This window comes from Psilocybe cubensis, chromosome 11 (genome assembly GCF_017499595.1).
Source record: "Psilocybe cubensis strain MGC-MH-2018 chromosome 11, whole genome shotgun sequence".
NCBI classification, from domain to species: Eukaryota; Fungi; Basidiomycota; class Agaricomycetes; order Agaricales; family Agrocybaceae; genus Psilocybe; species Psilocybe cubensis.
This window is the reverse complement of record NC_063009.1, coordinates 2,420,602-2,442,844: the sequence shown is the minus strand read 5'-3', so window position 1 is coordinate 2,442,844 and position 22,243 is coordinate 2,420,602. Positions and strand designations below refer to the sequence as shown.

General features: G+C 44.8%; 8 protein-coding genes and 1 non-coding gene across 9 annotated transcripts; 4 read left to right on the top strand and 5 right to left on the bottom strand.

Moving 5' to 3' along the window:
- Positions 1-693: 693 nt before the first annotated feature.
- On the bottom strand, positions 694-793 carry JR316_0011858. Its single transcript has one exon. It is a non-coding gene; the product is annotated as a tRNA-Ala (tRNA).
- Positions 794-4,378: 3,585 nt separating this feature from the next.
- Positions 4,379-5,033, top strand: JR316_0011857 (uncharacterized protein; the record flags this gene model as incomplete). The annotated part of the gene is made up of 2 exons (XM_047897500.1): positions 4,379-4,404; positions 4,691-5,033. The coding sequence occupies 2 exons, from the start codon at positions 4,379-4,381 to the stop codon at positions 5,031-5,033; spliced, it is 369 nt and encodes a 122-aa protein (XP_047743909.1).
- Positions 5,034-5,893: 860 nt separating this feature from the next.
- JR316_0011856 (putative endo-beta-1,4-glucanase D) lies at positions 5,894-7,404 on the top strand (the record flags this gene model as incomplete). Its single annotated transcript, XM_047897499.1, has 9 exons — positions 5,894-6,043; positions 6,096-6,147; positions 6,202-6,296; positions 6,354-6,476; positions 6,538-6,616; positions 6,672-6,845; positions 6,896-7,140; positions 7,299-7,320; positions 7,379-7,404. 9 exons carry the CDS (start codon positions 5,894-5,896, stop codon positions 7,402-7,404), a joined length of 966 nt encoding a protein of 321 aa, XP_047743908.1.
- Positions 7,405-7,883: 479 nt separating this feature from the next.
- On the bottom strand, positions 7,884-9,326 carry JR316_0011855 (Lysophosphatidylserine lipase ABHD12; the record flags this gene model as incomplete). The annotated part of the gene is made up of 5 exons (XM_047897498.1): positions 7,884-8,293; positions 8,344-8,437; positions 8,487-8,974; positions 9,051-9,124; positions 9,196-9,326. 5 exons carry the CDS (start codon positions 9,324-9,326, stop codon positions 7,884-7,886), a joined length of 1,197 nt encoding a protein of 398 aa, XP_047743907.1.
- Positions 9,327-10,067: 741 nt separating this feature from the next.
- On the bottom strand, positions 10,068-11,002 carry JR316_0011854 (uncharacterized protein; the record flags this gene model as incomplete). The annotated part of the gene is made up of 7 exons (XM_047897497.1): positions 10,068-10,234; positions 10,320-10,418; positions 10,473-10,478; positions 10,524-10,567; positions 10,632-10,707; positions 10,769-10,828; positions 10,888-11,002. 7 exons carry the CDS (start codon positions 11,000-11,002, stop codon positions 10,068-10,070), a joined length of 567 nt encoding a protein of 188 aa, XP_047743906.1.
- A 223-nt stretch (positions 11,003-11,225) lies between these two features.
- Positions 11,226-12,984, top strand: JR316_0011853 (uncharacterized protein; the record flags this gene model as incomplete). Its single annotated transcript, XM_047897496.1, has 4 exons — positions 11,226-11,308; positions 11,480-11,514; positions 11,587-11,807; positions 11,869-12,984. The coding sequence occupies 4 exons, from the start codon at positions 11,226-11,228 to the stop codon at positions 12,982-12,984; spliced, it is 1,455 nt and encodes a 484-aa protein (XP_047743905.1).
- A 324-nt stretch (positions 12,985-13,308) lies between these two features.
- Positions 13,309-14,439, bottom strand: JR316_0011852 (uncharacterized protein; the record flags this gene model as incomplete). The annotated part of the gene is made up of 1 exon (XM_047897495.1): positions 13,309-14,439. One exon carries the CDS (start codon positions 14,437-14,439, stop codon positions 13,309-13,311), a length of 1,131 nt encoding a protein of 376 aa, XP_047743904.1.
- A 673-nt stretch (positions 14,440-15,112) lies between these two features.
- On the bottom strand, positions 15,113-16,972 carry JR316_0011851 (putative FAD-linked oxidoreductase; the record flags this gene model as incomplete). Its single annotated transcript, XM_047897494.1, has 7 exons — positions 15,113-15,152; positions 15,211-15,333; positions 15,403-15,895; positions 15,953-16,028; positions 16,098-16,362; positions 16,423-16,578; positions 16,641-16,972. 7 exons carry the CDS (start codon positions 16,970-16,972, stop codon positions 15,113-15,115), a joined length of 1,485 nt encoding a protein of 494 aa, XP_047743903.1.
- A 1,685-nt stretch (positions 16,973-18,657) lies between these two features.
- JR316_0011850 (Nucleoporin NDC1) lies at positions 18,658-21,039 on the top strand (the record flags this gene model as incomplete). Its single annotated transcript, XM_047897493.1, has 7 exons — positions 18,658-19,006; positions 19,058-19,247; positions 19,294-19,417; positions 19,469-19,783; positions 19,835-20,561; positions 20,617-20,862; positions 20,924-21,039. 7 exons carry the CDS (start codon positions 18,658-18,660, stop codon positions 21,037-21,039), a joined length of 2,067 nt encoding a protein of 688 aa, XP_047743902.1.
- Between the last annotated feature and the right edge of the window lie 1,204 nt (positions 21,040-22,243).

Genomic DNA, 22,243 nt, shown 5'->3' with positions numbered 1-22,243 from the left:
GTTTCATACACCACGAATTCAAATTATATGGTAAATATAGATATTCCAAATTTGATGAAGCAGTATATTCAACGTTGTCATCCTGATGTTAACACCCAGCCTCCTTCCTGGGATCCCGAAAGATGGGATTGGAGCACTTTGAAGCATCCTAGATTCGACAGTTGAATCATCGTATCGCCAACTTAACCATACTTATTATGTAAAGTCATAAAATATATAATCTTAAAATGTACAGCGCAAAAGGGCATCAAGGACTCGTATCGCCGTGCGAAGCAACGGCCCTCAACTCAAGTTGTTATTAAGAGAAAAATAAAAAAGTTTCAACAAGACTTGAAGTACCATCATATTACTGAATCGAAGAGGAGAAACTAACCACACTGCTTACCTCTACACTATCGTTCGGTTGACAAGTTTTGTCATTTGTTTTATCTGATATTTTGTCCGGTTTTAGGAAGAACCTCGGCGGTCCTGCAACTTTTCTGTCCGGATTTTTGGAACGACATTTTGCTCAAAATCTGTGATTTCTGTCCGGTTTCGGAACGTCCGAAGGGGTCGATTTTCAAAATTTTTGTCCGTCCGACGGAACGTCCTCTGGGCCTATTGTCAGGGGTCCTGTGCAACTGTTTCCGGACTTGATCAGCTGCCTCCATACGCTTAGCGCCCATGATAACCATTTACCAATTCAGCAAAAAATGGACGCATTGGGAATTGAACCCAACACCTCTCGCATGTGACAGAGCCATTCAGGCTTCCAGTGCTAAGCGAGCGTGATAACCAACTACACCATGTGCCCATGGAGTGAGGGGATCAACAAAGTTTAGTGACGTGATATGACAATCGCTCAATGTTCGATCCGTATGATTGATACTTGGCATTCTGGAATTTTCCCAGATGGCTCGTTATATATACAGCATGATTATACAGCATGATTAACAGTCAAAATCCGTACTGGAAAGCAGTTTCTCACTAAAATTCAAATTCATGTAGCATTGAAAGGACACCAAAAACCTTGTTTATTAACAATCTGATATTAAACCGGTGTTGTAGTAGGGGAAAGGGGTGAGATGTCGTAGGAGTCAAGAATGTGGGCAACTTGTGGCGGAACATCACGGACAAAGCCAATTGGTTTTATGTTTGCTTGAGTATATTCATCGTCAAAAGGCTTGTAATATGCTTCCCTTAAATTGAGCATAAGTCGTGAACCAGCGATGTGTGTAGCGAAGGTGGCCACCGTAAGGCTGTTCTGAACTAAGAGAAACTATGGACATAAGTTAATCAATCAAATATGTGAGTACTCCATACTAAGACTGACTGAAAAGTTAACGGATGCCACAAAATTTGCTGTACAGACTGCAAGAGCTCTGTTACAAGGATTTTGGTAATGCAAGGCAGAGATAAATTGAAAATGACTCACGCCAGTTGGAAAAAGATACTATCCCGGAGTAAGATGTACATTACAGAGGGTCTATTGGATATCACGTAGGCTTTGAAAGCGAAAACTTTGCGGTGTGTTTGAACTGCTCTGAATACCGAAAGTGAGAGAACCATCGTCTCATAGACGACAATTATTATCCATAACATGTTGGCCCAGAAAGCAGAGAATGGAGGCGAGCATATAGGCGACGGTAAAGGTCCTAATAGTTTTATGTGAGTGAGCAACTACATCCCTCCCACCTCGCCACAGTTACGTACCTGTTCCGGGACCGCTATACCCAGCAGGGGTTGATAATGCCTGAATTAAGGTGGTCGATAGAATCTCGATACCGAAAGCGATAGAGAGAACGATAATTATTGTCCGCGAAAGATGAAACATGCTAGCAACTCGGAATACGACAATCCCTGAAAATACTATCGCCTCATGAACCTCTAGATATGAAAAACGAGCTTGCCTTGCATGGACAAAAATGCAACCAAGGTTCCCCATATCAGAACAAGAAATGGGTTTCGACCTGAAGTTCCCATCCCAAGGGATCAATAAAATGGATGCTCACATTGATGAAGCAACACTTACAGCTACAACGCTCTGTAAGTTGGATTTTTTAGTGTAATAACGGCGTTTTACAAACACTTACTTCTGGCATAATGAAGGTAAAGTGAGTACACTGTCGATGTGGAATTTCAGAAACTGGAGACCTACTTGAATTTCTGTAACACGTGCATTGAATGTTAGGTCTATGTAATACCAGTTAATTAGGCTGGAAGAATCCTAAACACGCTTCAAAACTGATCTCCTACCGACGGCTCCGTATCTGTACAAATGGCGTAAAAGGATTACCTCAAGCACTAGAGTCAATGGAAGTCAGAAAATCGCACTGACATGAGAATGGCATCGCAAAGATATCGATTCTATATTCAATTTTAGTACGCCATTTATCTGGAGAAGGCTTGAGGCTCATACTATTAGGAATAAAACCCGGGCTATTGTCCATTTTGGACGGCGCTAAAATTGCATAGAGTTAGTGTTGATAACTGTAAAATCTTGTCATTGATGAGACATACCCATACTATCTCCATCTTTTAATAGGGAACCAATAACTCCAGAGTTTAGTAGTCGTATAAGAAATAAAAAGAAGACCTACCTCTCCATCAAGAGTGATTACTGTACGGGTGTGTCATGGACAGAGTCAGCAGGGTAAAAAAGAATTACTCGGATCAGGACTTACAGTGGTCGTACAATGCACAAATAGCTAAACCCACTTGCAATTGAAAAAAATCAGTGACCCAATGAAACAAATATTCTTACTAACATCATACAGACGTACCTGCTACATAGCTGGCCATTCGCTGATCATGAACGCTTAGTGTTGGGTTATATGTTTGGTTTCCTTGGATTTGTTCCATTTCTTTTACAGAGTTTAATTGAACGGAGCTTGAGGGTGCAGAGCAGCTTTATCATACTGATCCTTTATTAAGATATCGCATTGACGTTCGTCGGAGTTATCATCTCATTTCCCGCACCGGACAACGCCCACCAACACGCGGCACAACTCGGACCAGTGTCATTTCAGAATTTACATAAGTTGTGCCACTGAACTTATTTTTTACAGAAATATTCTATCCCACACAGCTTACTATCACCAGGCACTAGCAAACCAACTCAGTTCAGTTCCGTCATTTTTGATTCCTGCGTTGCTACTTTTTCAAATATGCACACAAGTTGCTTAAGTGCTATAAATGTCCTGATGTCGGCGGCAGTGGCGGTCCTCCGACATTTTCATAGCATATCGTCCTTACGTCAATTACCAGGATACTAGTTATCCGAATATCAGCGCGATTTTCTTAGTTAACCGAGTCTCTACTTGGTATACATAATTGCTACTGTACACCAAATTGAAAATTGAACGTATAAACTTTTGGGGAGTCTAGCATTTCGGAACCATTACATCATCCATTTTACTAGTAGGACATCCAGAATTAATATCAAAAAATGAATAAAACAGTAAACAAAAGAAACACGGAAAATTCAAAGGAAGCCGAACCCGTCCTGGTGGCTCTGACCAACATTCGCAGGCTGTTGAGACCGACAACGGATCAGGGAGACCCCAGTGGCCTTCCTACAGGTGCGGTCACAAGCTTTTTGTGACCGCCCGCCAAATTTAGGCCCTAGGTCACAAAGGTCTGTGACTTCACTTGAGGTCCGCAGTGAAACTCGCAAGTCCCGCTTCCCATCAATTTCAATGATTTGGAAGATTTTTTTAAAATTGTAATGTCAAGAACATCTAAATCAGTATGCTATACTCTTGTATATAGTCAGACTAATCTGTCCTTCCTCGTTTGCCTAATATCAAGGAGTGGAAGCATCAACTTGCCTAAATTTGAGCATAAAATGACTTATTTAAAGGTGAAAATGCAAAATTCCGAGTCTTATCTGTGAATTATTTGTGTTTCAGGATGTAGATTGTACTTTTACTTCACTTTTCAGCCGTTTAAATGAGTACTGACATGGGTCAACGTGATCATAACAATAATTAGTTGAATTATTTCCAAGAAATGAGGAGATTGCATACAATCTTATGTGCCAACTGCAGCATGCACTGTTTGCATGTATACTTTAGCAGTTCACACTCCAGCATACACACAAAAGCATGTACATAGTGAATACAGTACTGTCAGAGCAGAAGTAAACCTTTCTTACCGGTGTAAATATTAATTTTTGAAGGCTCTAATGAGTCTTTTTTGCAAAAGTCTGAGGCTTTAAAATTGAGTTTGGTACATACAATAAGATATAATTATACCCATTACTATCCAACCCATATTAAACGAGATTGAACTGGGGTCACTGTTCACGTTCAACATTTAAACGGTTTGCAGAAGCTCCAAAACGCGACCGTGAACGGATCGCGGGAACCGTCACATGACGCGGCGGAGCCCAATTAAGATGACCATGCCGCCGATGGCCGCGAAGTTACTCAAAACATTGTCGGACATCGAAAAGCTGGTGACCTGAGGGTCTATGCACCCGCCAAACTCTGGTGACCGCGAGTGACAAGGCGGGCGATCGGGAGATGCTCGGAGAACTTAGCACACTGAAATGCACAAAATTCTGAATTTTTTGGCGCGCGGAAGGGCCCGAGCGTGCCGAATTACATAATATTTCCGGTGACCCAAGCCGGTGACCGGGTCCCCAAGTCACAGGGAGTTCGCTATAGAACAATCGATCATAATGATGGCAAGCGCTCGTTTTGATAAGCTATGTAATCCGTGGTAACCCCAAAGCGCGCTTAGAAGTGGTCCAGCCGCCGGAAGAAGCATTATCAAAATTGAATGATTGTTTGTCGAAGCAGAGGGCCAAAGATGGCGCTGCTCTCGCGAAGGTCAAATACGAACTCGACCTTAAACACGCAGAACGCGAGGACAGGGAGAAGCGTAATGAATGTGAAGAAGAGGAATATAATGACCGAAAGATGCAAGCAAACAGGGAAGACAAGTGGAACGGGTTGCATAGGATACATATGATGTGGGAGAGCACAAAGATTCCTATAGCACGTGCAAAGGGCGAGCGTATATTTGCAGAACATTTTGACGCCGACTAATTAGCGCCTAGTCTATTAACTATTTAATATCGTGTAATGCAAATGATCAGCAAATAACTTTTTCTGATGCAAACCTAGCCGATAAAGTACATCATTCTCGACGTCATTAGCGGGCGCCTGTTGGCCTTGATTGGCATCTTGAAAATTAGCAAGCCTATTATCTTGATTCTTTAATACATTAAACCCTGCAATGAGATTCGGATCGTCAGGCCACTCCAAGTGAATATTGTATAGTATGTACCATGAGAGCTTCGATTACTGTATGAATATCGAGGATATTGCGTCTCGGCATAGCGCGCAAAATTGGGAACCGCCCTTTGAGTCGACCAAACGCATATGTGCACCACATGAATATATTACTACCAAGCACGTCGGCTAGACAGTTCCCCATGATTCTACAAATTAAACAACGACGTAAGAAAGAGAATTGAGTAGCACTATAAGGTCCATCCGATAGGAGTATTAGCGAGTCTTTTTTCCGACATTTGTTATTGGCCTTTCTCGATGATTGGTCACAAGAGCCATTGAATTTTCCCGAATTGAGCAAGTCCACACCGCGAAAAATCGTCACTGGAAGCCGATTCGCACATGCCCTCACACGCCGAACGTTATTCTAGCTTCTGTAGCTTATTCTCGGCATGCCTGGTCGCGACGGAGCTTGGATGAGATGTTTGAGGATTTGGGATGCCTGCCAGAGGGGGATTTATACAAATTGTCTTGGCAAATGCAATCCTTCACCAATTGCCCACTTTCTCCGATATTGCTCACCATCTTCCGAAGAGAATGATTATTCTTTGAGGCATATAAAAGCCAGGTTGCAGACCCTTTGGTTTTGAGCCGTTTTTGTCTTCATTTTCAAAATGCGCTACTCCTTGACAACTGCTGCTTTTATTGCAAGTGCGGCTGCGCATGCCACATTCCAGCAGCTGTGGATCAACAACGTTGACGCTGGTTCCTCATGTGTCCGCCTTCCCAACAGCAACAGCCCCATCACGAGTGTCACTGGTAGCGTACGTATTTCTTTCTCTGTAGCCCTTAAATTATTCTAAAATAGTATCCTAGGACATCGCTTGCAATGTAGCTGGATCAAGCAGAGGTGTATGCCCGGTCAACGGTACGTTTTCGTGATTTGGGTACGTGAATGGTGCATACTAAGTTTCCACTATAGCTGGTGATCAACTGACTGTCGAAATGCACCAACAACCCGGAGATCGTTCGTGCAAGAACGAAGCTATTGGCGGGGACCATTTCGGACCCGTACAAGTAAGTCATTCTCTTTTCTACTAAGTGGTCTTCCCTAAGCATAGTGGATTGTGCTAGGTGTATATGGCCGCTGTTTCTGACGCAACCACTGCCGTCGGCTCGAGTCAGAACTGGTTCAAGGTTGCAGGCCTTGGAATGGTGTCAAGAAGCCCAAATTACTTTGGAACACAAGTCCTCAATGTGAGTAGCGTTACTGGTATTCTGATTGGTGGACCAGATTTTGAATTTCCTTATTTGTTAGGACAACTGTGGTCATTTCACTTTCACTGTTCCCAAGGACATCGCCCCTGGTAATTATCTCGTCCGCGCTGAAGTCATTGGTGAGGTTTTATTTGACCGTGATCAATGTTCACTTTCTAATACTGGGATTTCCAGCGCTTCATGTTGCCAGTAGCGCCGGAGGAGCACAATTCTACGTATCGTGCTACCAAATTAACGTCTCGGGTTCAGGATCTGCTAAGCCTCCTACTGTCAAATTCCCCGGCGCTTATAGTGCTAACGACCCTGGCATCCTGGTGAACATCCACCAAAGTCTCAGCACCTATATCGGTAAGCTTTATTTGTTGTTCCTCCCGAATTTATAAGGTAATCGTTTATAGTGCCTGGTCCGACGCCTTATGGAACTACCATACCTCCCGTCGCTTCTACCCCATATCCCACAACTGCAACTTGGAACACTGCGAACCAACCAAAGACCGTGCCGACTGTTGTTCCCGGAAGCCCTGCCACAACGGTGTCGACCGGCCAGGGTGGTCCCACAAGTGTGTCGACAAGTTTCACGACGCCCACGGTCACCCCCACCTCAACACCTGGAGGGTCTCCTCTCTGGGGGCAGTGCGGAGGGGTGAGTGTATCACCGAACTCTTTTCACGACGTATTGCTAATATATCCTTGCCTGGAATGATAGATCGGATGGACGTACGTTTTTCTGGCTGACTGTAAACCTCCCATTACCATTTTGCTGACCCCGTTTTTTTCAGTGGCGCTACTTCTTGTGCACAGGGAACGTGCAAAATACTCAACGGTGCGTGTGAATCGATTTTCTCACACTAATGGATACTCATCTATAATCCGAAACCTAGACTACTATTATCAGTGCGTAAACTAGGAGGCCAGTCTCTATGTCCAAATTCTACCAGGACATCTTTGACACTAGCTACTTACACGTACTCGGACATACTGTATTCAATACCTAAAAAACAAAAATATTGCTTATTTTCGTATTTCTCTGTGTTAAACTTGGGAGCCTTTTCACCCGCGTCAGTATTATTCAAGAGAGTCAAGATATCCGTGAGAGTGGCAGGAGGGAGAACTGTGTCAGTTCGTCGATCTATTGGCCAGATACTGAGAGGGATGTGATATATTTTTAGATTACATATATATATATATATATATCACCTCACACTTTGCATTATATCGCCCCAAACAACCGTTGTAGACAGGGTTGTAGATAAGGCAAGGTTAAGAATTAGATATATACGTCGGTTCAATAGTACAATTAATGTAGTACATGCGATTATACAATAATGAACAATACTGCGTCAAGACTGAAATAAATATAACTCCCAAACCATAGTAGTATCGGACTCAATGAAACCCAAACATCCTACCAATCGCATCCTGAACACCCTCTACGCGTCCAATATCATGACCGCCTTTCTCAGTCTTGAGCAAAGCGACTTTCCTACCATCCTGGTTCATTTCCTCGTACAATCCAAATCCATCCACCTCAATGGTCTTCACAATTTCTTGTCGCGCGTGGATACGCTGTGATTCCTGGGAGGTGAAATTATCCCATTTCTCGTGCGAGAAGGGGTTGGGAGGTGGAGTGGGGTGTGCGGGGAGGTGGGGCTCCAAAAATGCTTCAAATAGGGTGGAGGCATGCGTAGATGGAATATCAACATCGTCGTCTGCATGAACGATTAGCACAGAAGACTTTATATCCGGTACTAGGGTAAGTGTGTCAAAGCGGTGAACCAGGGACCATGTAACCAAGCCTGGATCACGTCGTGTCAGAAACGATCATACTATCAAACAGGTTGCTTACGAGGAGCTAATGGTATCATTGAGACGGGTTTCAGAAGAGGCAGGAACCCAAATAGGTAGTATTGATCAATCAGAGTGCGCACAGATGAGAACGGCTGAAAAGTATAAGATATAACTATCCGTTCAGAGATATTGAGCACTTACCGACATCAGAACTGTCCCTCTTGGCCTTATACCCTCTCTTCCAAGTTCCGCAGCCAACAGACCTGCGATAGCCGTCCCAAGACTATGTCCAACAATCAAAACATCCTCATCCTTTGCGCCTTGTGATTTTAGATAGTCCCAACCCGCCCTCGCATCCATCCCCACTCCTTGAACACTCGGATGTCCCTGGCTGTCTCCGAATCCTCTATAGTCGATCGCCAAAATATTGGCATCTAGTCTGCCCGTGAGTGCAGTGTACACGACCGTCCTCAGCGGTAAAGCACGCGTCCCTGTGTTTCCGTGTAGGAATAAGATGGTTGGGCGAGTGTGTAGAGCATCGGAGATGTTCTGTGCCGCGGAAAGAGCGAAGTCGGTGCGGGAGGGTGGAGGAAAGGGCTGTTGACGATGTATTGAGTCGGCGAAGATGAACCATGCACCCAATGTCGTGTTATCCGCGCTTTGGAGCTTGAGGTTCACGGTCTTGCCAGCTAAAAGATATCGCGGATCAGTATCAATGGTCGCGACGCCCCTAAGAGCGTCCAAGAAAACGCGCGTCGGACTCACGAGCCAGTCCGTGGTGTTCTGGATGGTCAAACTTATTATTCCACCAGAAATCTATATGGTGCGCGTATAGGACACTATAAATGAAAAACGCATAATGTGGGTTGGAATACTACTGAAAATGCTGGATGGTCAACGCGCCACGTACTGCGTCTGTATGAATGGCGTCATAACCAACAAGACAGCCAAGAGGTATAACAGTGTGAAGCCACTGAACACGGAACGCGCAAGCTTGTAGAAGCGCCATGTTGATCGTCCGTCCTGCTTTGAGACGGTCATGGTGGTGGTCCGTGAAAGGGTGGGTCAAGCACTCTGCCACGCATAAGCAATGCAGTGAAACATAAATAAGTAATAGATCCGGACCCCGAGTCCTATCGGAGTATTCAAAGGCGTGTCCCTGAATAGCTTTACTTGCATGTTGTAACAATCAAATGAACAAAACAACGCCCTTTAACAGTTTAGTGTCACTTGGTGATACCCTGTTGCAATGAGGGCGGCGGGCAAAGGGATTGAATGTACTTAGAGAGTGACGAGACACTTGATCTTTGGCTATTAATAGCCTCTGCATAAGCAAAACTTGAACAGTAACGATGGTTTGTCCCAATAGTTTTTCTTCGTAGCGAATACAATGACTGAGGTAGGCGCGAACTTAAGGAGGACGGTGGCCGCAGTGTTATTCACTGAATTGGAACCAAATTCTGAAGAAATAATTCTTTTAGCGTTACCTATTTTGTTCAGTTGGGAGCACTGATGCCGCTGTACCTATAGGGTCACTAAGTATTTCGTATGCCGTCGTGCATAAGTTTTCAGGCTTAAAACTACACTTTGGAACCAAGGCCATCGCTCTTGGAGGGAACCCAGCTTCGGTTAATCACCTGATCGTAGTCGGACGCGATGCCATTTCGCTACAGGGCCATGGGACGTCACGACCAGTGTAAGCTTCAGAAAGCAGTAATCCCAGAAGTAACATACTATCATTTCCCCAAACCGCCTTTTCGAGTACTATCATTGCCCAAAATTCTATAGGCGAATCTGACCTTGCTGTGGAACAGAATCATCTTCGATACCGTCGGCGATGGTCGAGTCACCCCATGCTCTCTGGCTCCCGTCCAAGTCCTCGGGATAAGAGTCGATGACCGCAGGAGAAGGATCCTCTGGCGGAACAGAATCTTTGCGAGCGTTCTTTGCTAGTGTATATATGACATAGCATGTCCAAAGTACTGACAATAGGTTGAAGCTAACAACTATGTAGTCTTTCAATAAAATACTCACGTATGGGGATGGTTATCCATAGGAGGATATCAACGGAGGTGATGAATTCGCATTGGGAGTAGCATTTCTGATGTACACCAAGACCAATAAGTTGAGATACTGCATAGGGTTGTCTATATGTCAACGTAAAATTACGAAGTGGGAGGAGCTTACAGAACACTTTGAAAAAAATAAACATAACAATATACAGGTGCACTTTTGAACGTGTAAGTATGCTATTAGATTGCCGGTGGTTGCTGTACCAGTGTCTGTCAAAGTAAAATTTAGAGATAAACTGGTATGTTTGTGATATCCATTACTCCAGGAGCTCACAGAATAGCGATGGGGATTAGGAGAAAAAGTCCAGATGTGAACTTCGCAAGAGTATACAAAACATTATACTGAATATCTACATTGGTATGGTCAAGGTATGATCAAATATAATAAAAACGTCATTAGTCCATACTTACTTTGCGTAATATTCATGTATGAAAAATAAAGAACCAATAATCCGCTGAATTCTAATGCCCCTAATTATGCTGCGTGGTAAGAATATAAGGAATCTAAGGACGTCCAGCATATTACGCACCATAGTACGATCTAGGATCCCAGATAATATTCCTCTTCCAATGATTCCAAATGGCTCGGGGGTGGAGCGACGACTCTTCCTCCGACTCGATGATTTGAAGAGAAGGTAGTGGCATAATGACTGAATGTAAAGGGAGATCTGAGAAAGGACAGGTGACTAAGGATTGAAATACAGTACTAAGCTGTTCAGGTCGTCGTTACGTGGTCAAGGTAATTGACAAGAATCTCCAACATGGTGCCGACCTGTGATTGTGATGGTTGGTGCTAGACACGAGATTCAAAGTCAGATTCGACTTTGTGACGGCGGCATCCTAATAGGGAATGCCGAGCAGATCCGGCATGGACGTGCCGGAGCAACACAGTTTTCTATCGCTTTCCACAAGTTTCGTATTTGATATTTCTCTCATTATTCTATCTATAACGTATGTACTACAGTAAGGTATATAAGCAGTACGTAGAGTAAGTAGAAGAGGCGAGCTTGAATAGACAACTTTATCCAGTCATTTGAGCTTCGAAGGTGTGCCGGGACCCGTGTGAATAACGGGCCCCGTCACAGACTTGTCCCACGACCAGATTTTTATTGATTGAGTCAGATTAAGCGTCATCAACTCAACACACTCACGTACAGGTATGTGGCTCATAATGTTGCTGGTTGCAGCACTTTCAGACTCCTCATGTTACTGATCATAAATTTCCATAGGACAGTACCGGTGTCCGATGTCAGCAAAGGTCTTTTACCATAAAACACCAAGCGAAAGGCCGATTCTCAACCATATCCCAACCGAGATATGGATCAGGATTATGGAATACGCCGGAGGGTCGGGATTAGGCCTGTATGACCCCAATATGACTGCTTCACGGGCTTTCAGCTTCATCCGAGCGAATGAAAGACGCGAAACGAAAGAGCTCAGGTCATCCTTGGTGCGTCGGTTGTCGATCTGCATTGCCAAAACATTTCTGAGTTCCCAAAATATCTGCCTAGATCATGAGGAGTCGGATGTCCAGAGTCAGTAAAGCCTGGTATACAATGGCCTGCCCCCTCCTATTTCAGTATATCCACTTGAAAAAAACCAAAGGCGTTGATTCACTTCGGAATGCCCTTGAATCAACGCCCGACAACGACAGCCAAGAATGTGCGCTTGGGTGGTGGACCAGAAGGCTGGATATTAATCTATGTGACAACGAGTACAATATTAAAACTGTCCTTCAGAATCAGGGCCATATCGCAGACCTTGTTGGGTTCTTGCCACGCCTTGAGATTTTGACGTTCTCTACAGTCGCACAGGGCTACATCACACATCAATCTTCACAAATACTGGACTCTCTGTCTTGCCGAAAATCTCTAAAGGTAGTGATATGGTACACCAACTGTCTCCCGCCTAGCGACAAGAGCTGGACGCATTTCCTGGAGCGTCATGACCAACTCGAAATGATTCGAGGACCGGCATCTATTGAACCGACCAATGGCGTTCAATTAAACGCACTCAAAATTTTGCACCCTCTGTTAATACGTGTATATCCACAGGATCTGCGCTCTGTCAATCTCACACAAGTTGACCTACCCTCCCTGAAATGGATCTCGTACGTGGTCGAAGAGCTCCCCAGGGTAAGTCTAAGGACCATAAGGACCACGATTTTTGATCTCCTTGGAGAGAAACTTGTCGCCGTACAGATCCTACATTACACGGTCCACCCAACCATTGCGCGTAACCACATCACTTCCGTTATGGACAAGATGCGGGACACATGCCACAACTTGCTGCAACTCAACCTGGTTCTTCGTAATTGGTCCTCCTTCATCAACTCTACAGGATCTTTACTCGATATGCCCGATTCAGTGACGAAGCTTTGTATACGGACGCTTCTCTCCCAGGTTTCAAACTCTCACTTGAAACAGCTCTTACATGATACCCTTCCCGCTGTTAAATCCCGAAATCCCAACCTAGTAGTCGTCCAACTCCTTGATGAAGCGAATATCGAGAAGTTATATTTCCATTTCCGAGCGTTAGAGGACGGCCTAAAAAACCTGAAGGGGCTTGGTATCATGATTCAAGATCATAATGGTCAAAACCTGACCCCTAAAATGCGTGATACTTAATCCCGCTGAGTCCACCGTTCTTGAATATATACTGTTAAACTGCGCGGCGTAGTTCGATTTTCAACTTCAAAGGTCTGCTGTCTCTGTCTGAACGTCCTTGAGTCCAATTTTATAGTTCAGCCATCTCTTCCATCGGATAACACTGAACGTCGAACATAGACAAACGATACATTGGGTATTTAATACATTTGGATTATACGATACGATTTATCTGGTATCAGAAGCAGCTTACTTCTAAGGAAAACAAGAGACAATATATAACATACGAACATCTAAAGGGGAAGGACTCGGAACCGTGCCAATACTGTTGTTTTCCAGGTGTGATCAAGACAGATCCATACATGCATCGTTGTCGTTTCCTAGACTGTGGAAAGATGTCTCCATCTCGTACATGCCAATAGCATGGACTTGCTGTGCTCGGGTGTCTCTGCTATATCGACTCATTCCAGGCCTCGGTCGAAGTCGTGTCTTCAAATGTAAAGCACTCTCAGAGCTTTTAGAAGAATCCCGAGCAGACCTTTTTTGCAACCTGGCTAACAGCGGAGATAAAAGTCCCGTACTGTCTCCCTCTTGAGCGTGTATATCTGGGGACGAAGATAATTCCTCCTTTGGAGAAAGCCTCAATGGACGGATAGGTGTTATATCGTCTCCTTCAGTGTCGTAAGCGTACCTGGTGGGAATGTCGAGGGAATCGGAAAGCTTCCTCTTTTTACACGCTCTCTTTTTTGAAAAGAGGATGTTTTCGTCTTCTTCTTCCAACGATTCCAATAAAACAGAAGAGCTTGACATTTTGGAGACCTCGTGTTTTCTAGTGTATCGCACGGCCAATGGGCTCGTCGGAGGAGAGGGAACAATATCGAGTTGGGAGTCCTCAGAGAAGAGGTCGGAGATCGGTCCAACCCTACCAGACTGTCTCGACTTGGCGGCCTTTGGAGCGCCAGGGATGTTTGGTATGATCCCCACCAGACTCTCGATGCAGTGCCGAATGTGCGCAGCTGACACACCATCAGATAGATCTATCTGTATGGTCTTGGGGAGTTGGGCGTTGAAGAGGGTAGCCACATCCACCAGCTGCTGACGAGACATCGTAATCAAATCCTCGTGGCAGCAAAAAGGATAGCGAGGGAGGGTGGTGATAACTACAGCATCCAAGGGCCGATCGTGTAGTTGAAAAGCAAGGCGTGCCCGCTCAGTGTTGGTCTCTTGGGTCCCCGTGACAGAGTGAGCAAGTCCAGCGGTGTCAAGGTAGTCTGAGGAGGAATTTGCTGTAAGCGTCGCTGCCTGTGCTTCATTGTTGGCTTCAGATACACCGGTAGAAGCATGGTGGAGATGGCGTGTACGCTTTCCTAAGGCCATATTAGGTTTATGCGAATCGAATTTGTAGAGCAATCGCCGCATGGGTGTTTTAGGGATGATAGCATGCGATGCTGAGGGAGACAAGGGAGCTGAAAGCATTTTGGTCGTCACAGGGCGTCGAGAAAAGAAACGATGGGTAGCTGAAATCTGAGGAAGACGTGACCACACTCTAGAGAATTGTCCAGCTTTATCATGGCTGACTGGCACCGGAGCTCGTTATAATCTGGTCTGACAGTCTAATTCCCACTTTCCGAAGGAAACATCTACGGGTCGACTTAAAGGATAGAATTATGGATCCGTCCAGGCACATGCGATGTTGTGGGCCGCATCGGAAGCCAAAATTCTCCTTTTTCATCATCTACGGATATTTATCGGCTGTAGGGGTAAATTTATCCTGTATGCTTTTTATGTGGCCCGTGTGTTTGTGGGTCCAAAAATCGTTCAAAAAAGGAAATTTAGAATGTTATGTTATGTTGATGCGAGTATCATAGGGCCTGAACCCTATTAAAGAGAACCCATAGGTATTCGACAGGGAGAACGCATGACAACTCATGCACATGTTCTGGGTAGGTTAATTTGACAAGGAAAAAAAGGTGACGCTTTGACAAAATGGATATACATAGGCTACAACATAACACACAGATGAAGAACTTCTACATCTAATAAGGTAATCTAACACAATAAATGCGACATAAATCTAGCATAAATCAAAGCTTCCAAATATTTGATATGTTACATAGATAATAACAAAAGCAATAAGTGGACTTCATAATTATAGACCGATTGGACCTTCGGTATAACCCACGTTAAATCTAGAGTACGAATGAATTAGTTGACTCTATTGCTATGCCTCTAAAGATATGCTCATACCGAGTCGGATCGTATTTTGCATAGGTATTCCTCAGCTCGTTATACCTCCCATAAGTGGCAAAAACGTTCTGTTGTGCGTCGCACTCATTGATATACAGAGGCAACCCTGGAGATGGAGGAATACTGTTACAGATTAAACCAATACCAGTCAGTAACAATTTGGGAAACTTTATGGGAGACGCAGAATTATACCTATTGAAAAGCGTTTGCCTTGCAGAGTCGACCTCGGCTGAGAGTCTAAGTAGCCCGCTCTGAGTTTGAGTTTGAATTTGCACGGCTGCATAGTTTTCCAATGGTGGATCCATGATGTTTGAGCCACGCGCTCTTCCCGCCAATATCTGCGACTTCTGAATGGGGGTGAATGCAAGCACTGTCCCAAACAAAGAATCCTTAATAGAAGCAGTGTACTCGCTCCAGGCCCGGAAAGCGTTCATGTATTGATCAACCGTGCCGTTGAACACAGAAGCACCGAAAAGTTGCCCGAAACCACGATCAGAGCCATCACCCAGAATATTATTTGCTTCCAAGTAGCTGACCGCAGATAGCTGCTGAAAGGTCGATGGAATAGACAAGAACTCTCCGAAAATGGCGGGGGGTAGAGCCGACCCTCTGAAAAACAACGTCAAAATGTGGCTGGGAACGATATCAGTGCCGTTTATGGTACTGGAAAATGCCATAAGGATGGCTAATTAACTCCGTTAATTGGTGAGCTCCTAATGCGCTCTAGTTGCGAAGCACGTACATGCTCGAGGATCGTTGACAGTGGTGACGTATCGATGTGTGGCGTTGATAAGCGCCTCTGCAGAAGAATTTGGGTACTGTCAAAATGCAATTCCTGTGAATTAGCACTAGTTATGAGGCATTTTACAATCTAAACATAAACACACCAGAATGAGACCGCCGAACCAATTTTTATCGTCGTTGGTTCCTGTATGTATGGCTTGCACCTCATATCTGGTCACAATTCCAAAGCGGTTCGCTCCGCCTTTTAGCGCGCGGAAGAGGTCGGAGAATTCGTTTGTTGCATTAGCCGTTACAAGCTGTCCGGTAACCAGAACGACATCAAGTTCGACGTAGGCATCGGATGAGAAGCCATACTCTCCAGAGAGATAGCTAAGTCCTCCGCCGAGGAGAAGACCTGTTCCGACATCACTGAACAAGATGTGGAACGTTAGTATAAAACTTGGCTCACACAAATATATATATACATACCCAAGCCTACCGCCCAGAGGTGCAACCCCAAGAGGTTCAAGGGCAGTCAATGCTTCTCCCCAATGGATTCCTGGTTGCAAGGTGATAGTATCCTTCGTAGCGTCATATGAAACATTTTTCATGTGAGAAAAGAAGAAAAGAATTCCGTCTTGTACCCTAAAAAGAATCGTATAAACACATGGTTCCGCAGCAGTAAAACACTCAGATTTTGAACGCACGTATTCCATCCCGTCATTGCAGTATGTCCGCCTGCCTGGACGGCGTAGTGTATCTTGTCGCGAAATATGGACGCCATCGCGACCTGCACGTGCGACGTTTCCTCAGGGAAGATGATGCATGTCGGTTTGTTTCCGGCGTTGAACAGACTCCAAGAATTTGACGCGCTTGCGAGATACTCCGCCCCAGAAAGTTGTACAATCTCCGGACCAAGGCTAGATTGGAGTAGTGTGCAGGTCCTCAAGGCACTCGCAGAGGAATTGGTCGTTTGCGTATGTCCAAAGGTAGCGTTAAGAATGCCGGTCGCAAACAGATAGACGCTGTTAAAGCGCATAGTGGGATGGTGGTGGTGCTATTGCAAGAAATTTCTGGCGCTCGGAGGGAGAGTCTGAAGGGCGTGTATGACGGACAGCATTCATAAACACGCACGCCCCGAAGTACTTTACGGTGAACCTGAAAAAAACCTTGATTAGCTGTTCCCTTCTCTAATGGGGATAATTCGGTCTGACCCCGGGACATATAAGTATGTCTCCAGGGAGAGATAGAGCGTGAATTTTTTAGATGTAGAAGGCTTCCGCCTTCCGCCAGTCTGTATATTCCTATTTACTAAATTATAGGCCTTTTGTGTGGATGCGTGGTGTTTCGAACCTCGATGTAATACCTCGTGTCATGTGTCGTTATTAATATTAGTTGTGTAAAACCGCCAGCAAGCCTGGCCGCTTTGTGTAGGGTCGGAGACAGGAGCATCATACCTGCGGGCAAAAGTCAAAGAGGACACTAAATTTAGCTTGCCGTGAGTATGTATCATATTCTTAGGGCGGGTGTTAAATCCGTTCGATTAGAAGTTGTATGTGGTCATCAAAGAAGGACATGTACAGTTCTGTGAAAGCAGCTCAAGTAGTCGGTGCCGAGCTTCCTCCAGTACAATTTTGTAAAGAAGAAGTATATGGACATGCTGGCGTGGCGCAGAGATAGGAATCTCGCAGTGCACTATCCAATCATGCGACTCAAATCGTAATAAGATTTGGGCTGAAAACCCTGAGAATGAGATTTGAATTATATCGTCCATGTTCTCAAGTTCCAGGGTAAAAACAGTTGTTGCGAACACCAGCGCGATGGTTTATTATTATTGCTCAACCCAGCACTTGATGGCCACATAGATTCGTGGCCAGCGGTATTTTGAACAGGCTAAATTTATACCCTTCATGTAAATTTCTCACCAATCTTAGCCGAGTCATTCCAATAGTGGCATCGGCCAGCTGAAGTAGACAAGCTTGTGTGATCATTGGCACCCATCCATGGCTCAAATAATGAAGGACATACGACAATAGTTTAATCCCGCGTTGATTGCTGCTGCCTTCAGAATGTGATGCTCCTTTCCAGACAGCGACGATTGACCATGTGGTCGCCCCACACGAAAGACGGTGTCGCAATTTTGTTTCGATGAACAGCAGGGGCCGATCTGTGGCCGATTGAGACAATCCATAGGTTTGGTATATCCAGTAGCCGTTTTGTATGACACAACCAGCAATGCTGTCTAGCTGGCAGAATTCTGCACAATCTAAGGGGCCAGGTGGAGTTTGATTGGAAGGCTTTCCAATCCCATATGACTGTTGGATGGATATTGAACGGAAATCCATATTTAACACTCGAATTTTTAATTTCGTCTGAATTTCAGTGGGAGCTGTTGGGTGACGATATTCTTGAGGATTCAGACCCTGGGTCAAAGGGCAGATCCTGCAGTTCTTCATCGACCATGTTGGCTCGTTGATTGCGGTGACAACGGTTCGAGCGAAAAGTCAGAACATGAAGTAATATCGCAAATGTGTCGATGCTAGGGTATCCAAGTACCAAGTATAGAATGAATAGCCATTCAAGAAGAAAAAGAGAGGAACAAACTCGATTGCTTGCCGGCAGATTGTGTTTACGGTCCCGTGATATGTGACGTGTCACGCTGTCTTGTTCGCTATCGTGACGTGACGAACGCGCGCAGAACAAACGACGAAAGCAGCGAGCTCGATGTCGAAGACGGTGCCCAATGCACGAATCGGAACGCCAACTCCGATGACTCCCGTGAGGGCAATAACATCTACGATATCCACTAGATCCACACCTTCAGTCCCACCCGCAACCGAAGCATATGAACCTCTTCTCAAATCTCTCTTCCAGCACAGACTGAAGTTTGTTTTACTGTTCACAGCGGCAGTGACATGGCTCATTGATGGATTTTGGGCGTGGTGGCAGCTAGGAAGTCCGAAAATATGGGTTATTGCTACCCTTCCGCTTTCCCCGTGGATCGTGTTTCTTGCTCTGAGTTGGTTTACAGTGGCCCTGCCTACAACTGTCCTCCGCAAGGTGTTTCTACGAGGTGCGTATTTTACAGCCTGAAATAATGTACATACTAACAGTACATCTATAGCACAACGCTCTGGTGCTGCGTCTCCGATAGACATAATCAAAATGTCATCGTCACAAAAGAGCATGAAGGTTGCATCGATTGTATACTTCCTTTCCGCGCTTTCGGCCCTTATCATCCATACGGTCATGGCTTACTACTACGAGTCAGATATTCGAGGCGACCCCAAGCTATCGATATTTGTAAAATCCAAGTAGGTCTTCCCCTTCACTTGCTTAGACTAAAATTGACATCTACAGAAAACATCCTTATTACCTCAACGGTCGCCTTGTATTTTTATTTTTTTCCCAAGCTTCGACTGCATTGGCATTTTCTCTGAGGGGAGCGATGATAGACAGATTCGCTTATAGATGGTCCCATTCCGTGCGTAAATCTATGAGCCTTTTCATTAACTGGAATTAATACCCGCACCAGTCTCATTCTGGGCATACAGTTCAATTTTTCACAGTTGCTATGGCCATCATTGTGTCTACAGTCTTTTCGACAATGGCCATCTCTACGGCTTCCCTTCTTTTTGCGATCGCGCGACTCTGTCTTCCTATATTGATTAGGATTCCGCTGGTATCTCTGCTTCTACGGCCATTCACAGCTCATTTTCTCAAAGGACAATGGTCAATCTTACTTCCCTTGATTCATATCCCACTCCTCGTTAGAGCATGGATTTTAGCATTTACAACCCTTGTTACCTGGGAAATAGCTGACGACTTGTTTGAACACGTCGTTTCAGAGGTATGTCTTCTTTCCTATGCATTGCCACATAACTTAGTGTCAAGCATACAGCCCGCTCATGTTTCTCAAGTTACTGCTGACGCCAACACGACCATTGTATCTGGTATTAGCTCTTCCGACAGGATCTTTAAATACTTTGCCTACTCAGAGCTGAGGGATCTGGCAAAAGATCAATCGACGAGTGCATCCACACAGAGAACGGCGCTCTTCGGTGACCAGCAGTCGTCTCTGAACCTCTGGAATTTCCTTGTGCGCGAGAGCCTTGCCCTCCTGGAAAGTGATTATCAGCTATTCCTTCGCCGAGGTCAGCCCGCACCGCCCGCACCTGTGCCAGCCCCAGTAACACCGAAAGTGACTGTTAGCCCTAACATTGCGACACCGACACCGCTTCTGCGACAGCGAATCTTTAAGTCAACTCCAGAGTCCCCTGGCCAAGCCGCGTTGGACGCGCTCTCCTCAGATGGCCCTATTGCTAAAGTCGTTGATGTCGGCGCAGACGCTACACACATGCCGGAGCTGTTCAGAAGCCTGGAGACACAAGTGATATCGTCGCCTATTGCGGCAGAGGCAAAGAAGAATGTCGAAACTGCCGCCGGACTAGGCAGCCGTATCAAATCCCGCGTTGTTTCGTCAACGACTTCGTTGTGGAGTTCATACGCCCCTGAAACCGTAAAAGACAGCGTTGCAACTGTAGTAGCATGGGCAGCCAAGAAGAGACTGAGCAAGGAAGTTGAGGCTTCGTTGCCATTCCGGGAGCTGGATCTTGTCGTCATTGAAGGTGCTTTCATGTTTCTCCGACGAATGGAACCCCTTGGCTGATTGATCATCTTTAGCTCTTTCCTATCTGATATCCTCCTCGTTGACGGAGGATAGATACGGAACTGTACAGAGAGACATTCCTAAAGTTCTGGAAATTATGGTCTCCTTCCTATCTGCAGTGGAAGAATACCAGATCAAAATCAGCACTCAGCAAAAGCCATTGTCACAACCTCCAGTTTCTCGCAGAGAGAAGCAGCAACATGAATCACTTGCTATTGAAATTCATAAATCTCAGGAAGTGCTTGGGTCGATGGGGGATGGTAAGCATCTCCTTTGCGTGTCAGTGTGTGTGATGCTTGTTCTTACTAAATACTTCAATAGGGTTGAAAGAAGGTCTTGCTCGCATTGTGAGAACGTTCGGAGACAAACTTTTTGCGTTCAAATTCCCTCCGAGGATTGGACACAAGCTCCAGGAATTCCTTGATTATTCGACATAGAGTATCATTCGAACTGTCGCTTGGACACTACATTATTTAAATATCTTCGAACTAGAGCGTGAACATCTATAGTCTGAAAGTAAGTTGCGTATCTTGGTTTGTGCCCACACATCCTCCCGTTTCTGTCGGAATGGCTTGTTAACAGTTACTTTGCCCAACAAGCACTGTATCTGGATGATTATTTGAAGGCACATTCTAAGATCAATAACTAAAAAATGTCTAGTAAAGTTCACCCATTGCAATCATGGTCTAAACCCCTGGTATAATACGGACGTCAGTGCCGTGTGTACTTTTCAGCATGTGTTTGATCAACATATTCATGAAATGTAGGCTAGATATTTGAAGCAGGCAGGATTGTACCCGTTCTACAATTGGATAGTACATTTATCTATATCAAGCGCATAAGACTCATTACAAGATTCATTTATAACATCCTTTTTGTTTGGTAAACGACAATTGGATTATTGAAAAAGAAATAAACACTCAGTAGTATAGACTTGAGAGATACCACTGAAAGGAAGAGATTGAAATGCCAAGACACCTTTCATTGTGTTCCAGCCAACGTCCGGATCCGCGAACAGCCAAGCAGACCCTAAAAGCAGAAAATCAAATTGCGGCTCAACTTATCTACTGATCGTCGAGCTCTCCTCTTTACTTATCCTTGCCTGTTTCTCGTTGAAAAATGACGAAAAATTGTGCTCTCGATAGGGGGGGAGAATTGCCAACAAGAAATTCGATTTTATCTCTATACTTCTCAAGATTTCTGCAAGGCATTACATGACAAGGACACTGCTGATTACACATTGGATGACAGAACTCATATTATCGTCCGTTTTGAGTTAGATCAATTGAAGCCTTTTCGGTTTTTACCCTAACCTTGATGGATACTGGTTGGCTGTTCGGGCGCTAATTAACATCGCATTCCTGCAATTCACATTCACTGCATTTTAGTCAAAATAGCTCGTGGCTTCTTATAATTTCCAAGCTTTGTTTATAATCTGTGGATATTATCAAGTGACCGTAACGAAACATCGGTTTAAAGACATATAATCTAGGCGCCGGCGTCACCTTACACAGAATTTACGACAGTAGTCCTATGCCGAAATTAATGGTCTCCGGTATTTGGTTTTATATACAACCGGGAACATTTGGAGTACCGTGCCAGTGTGCAGACAAATCCTTCATAATGTCACTCCAAGTCGCT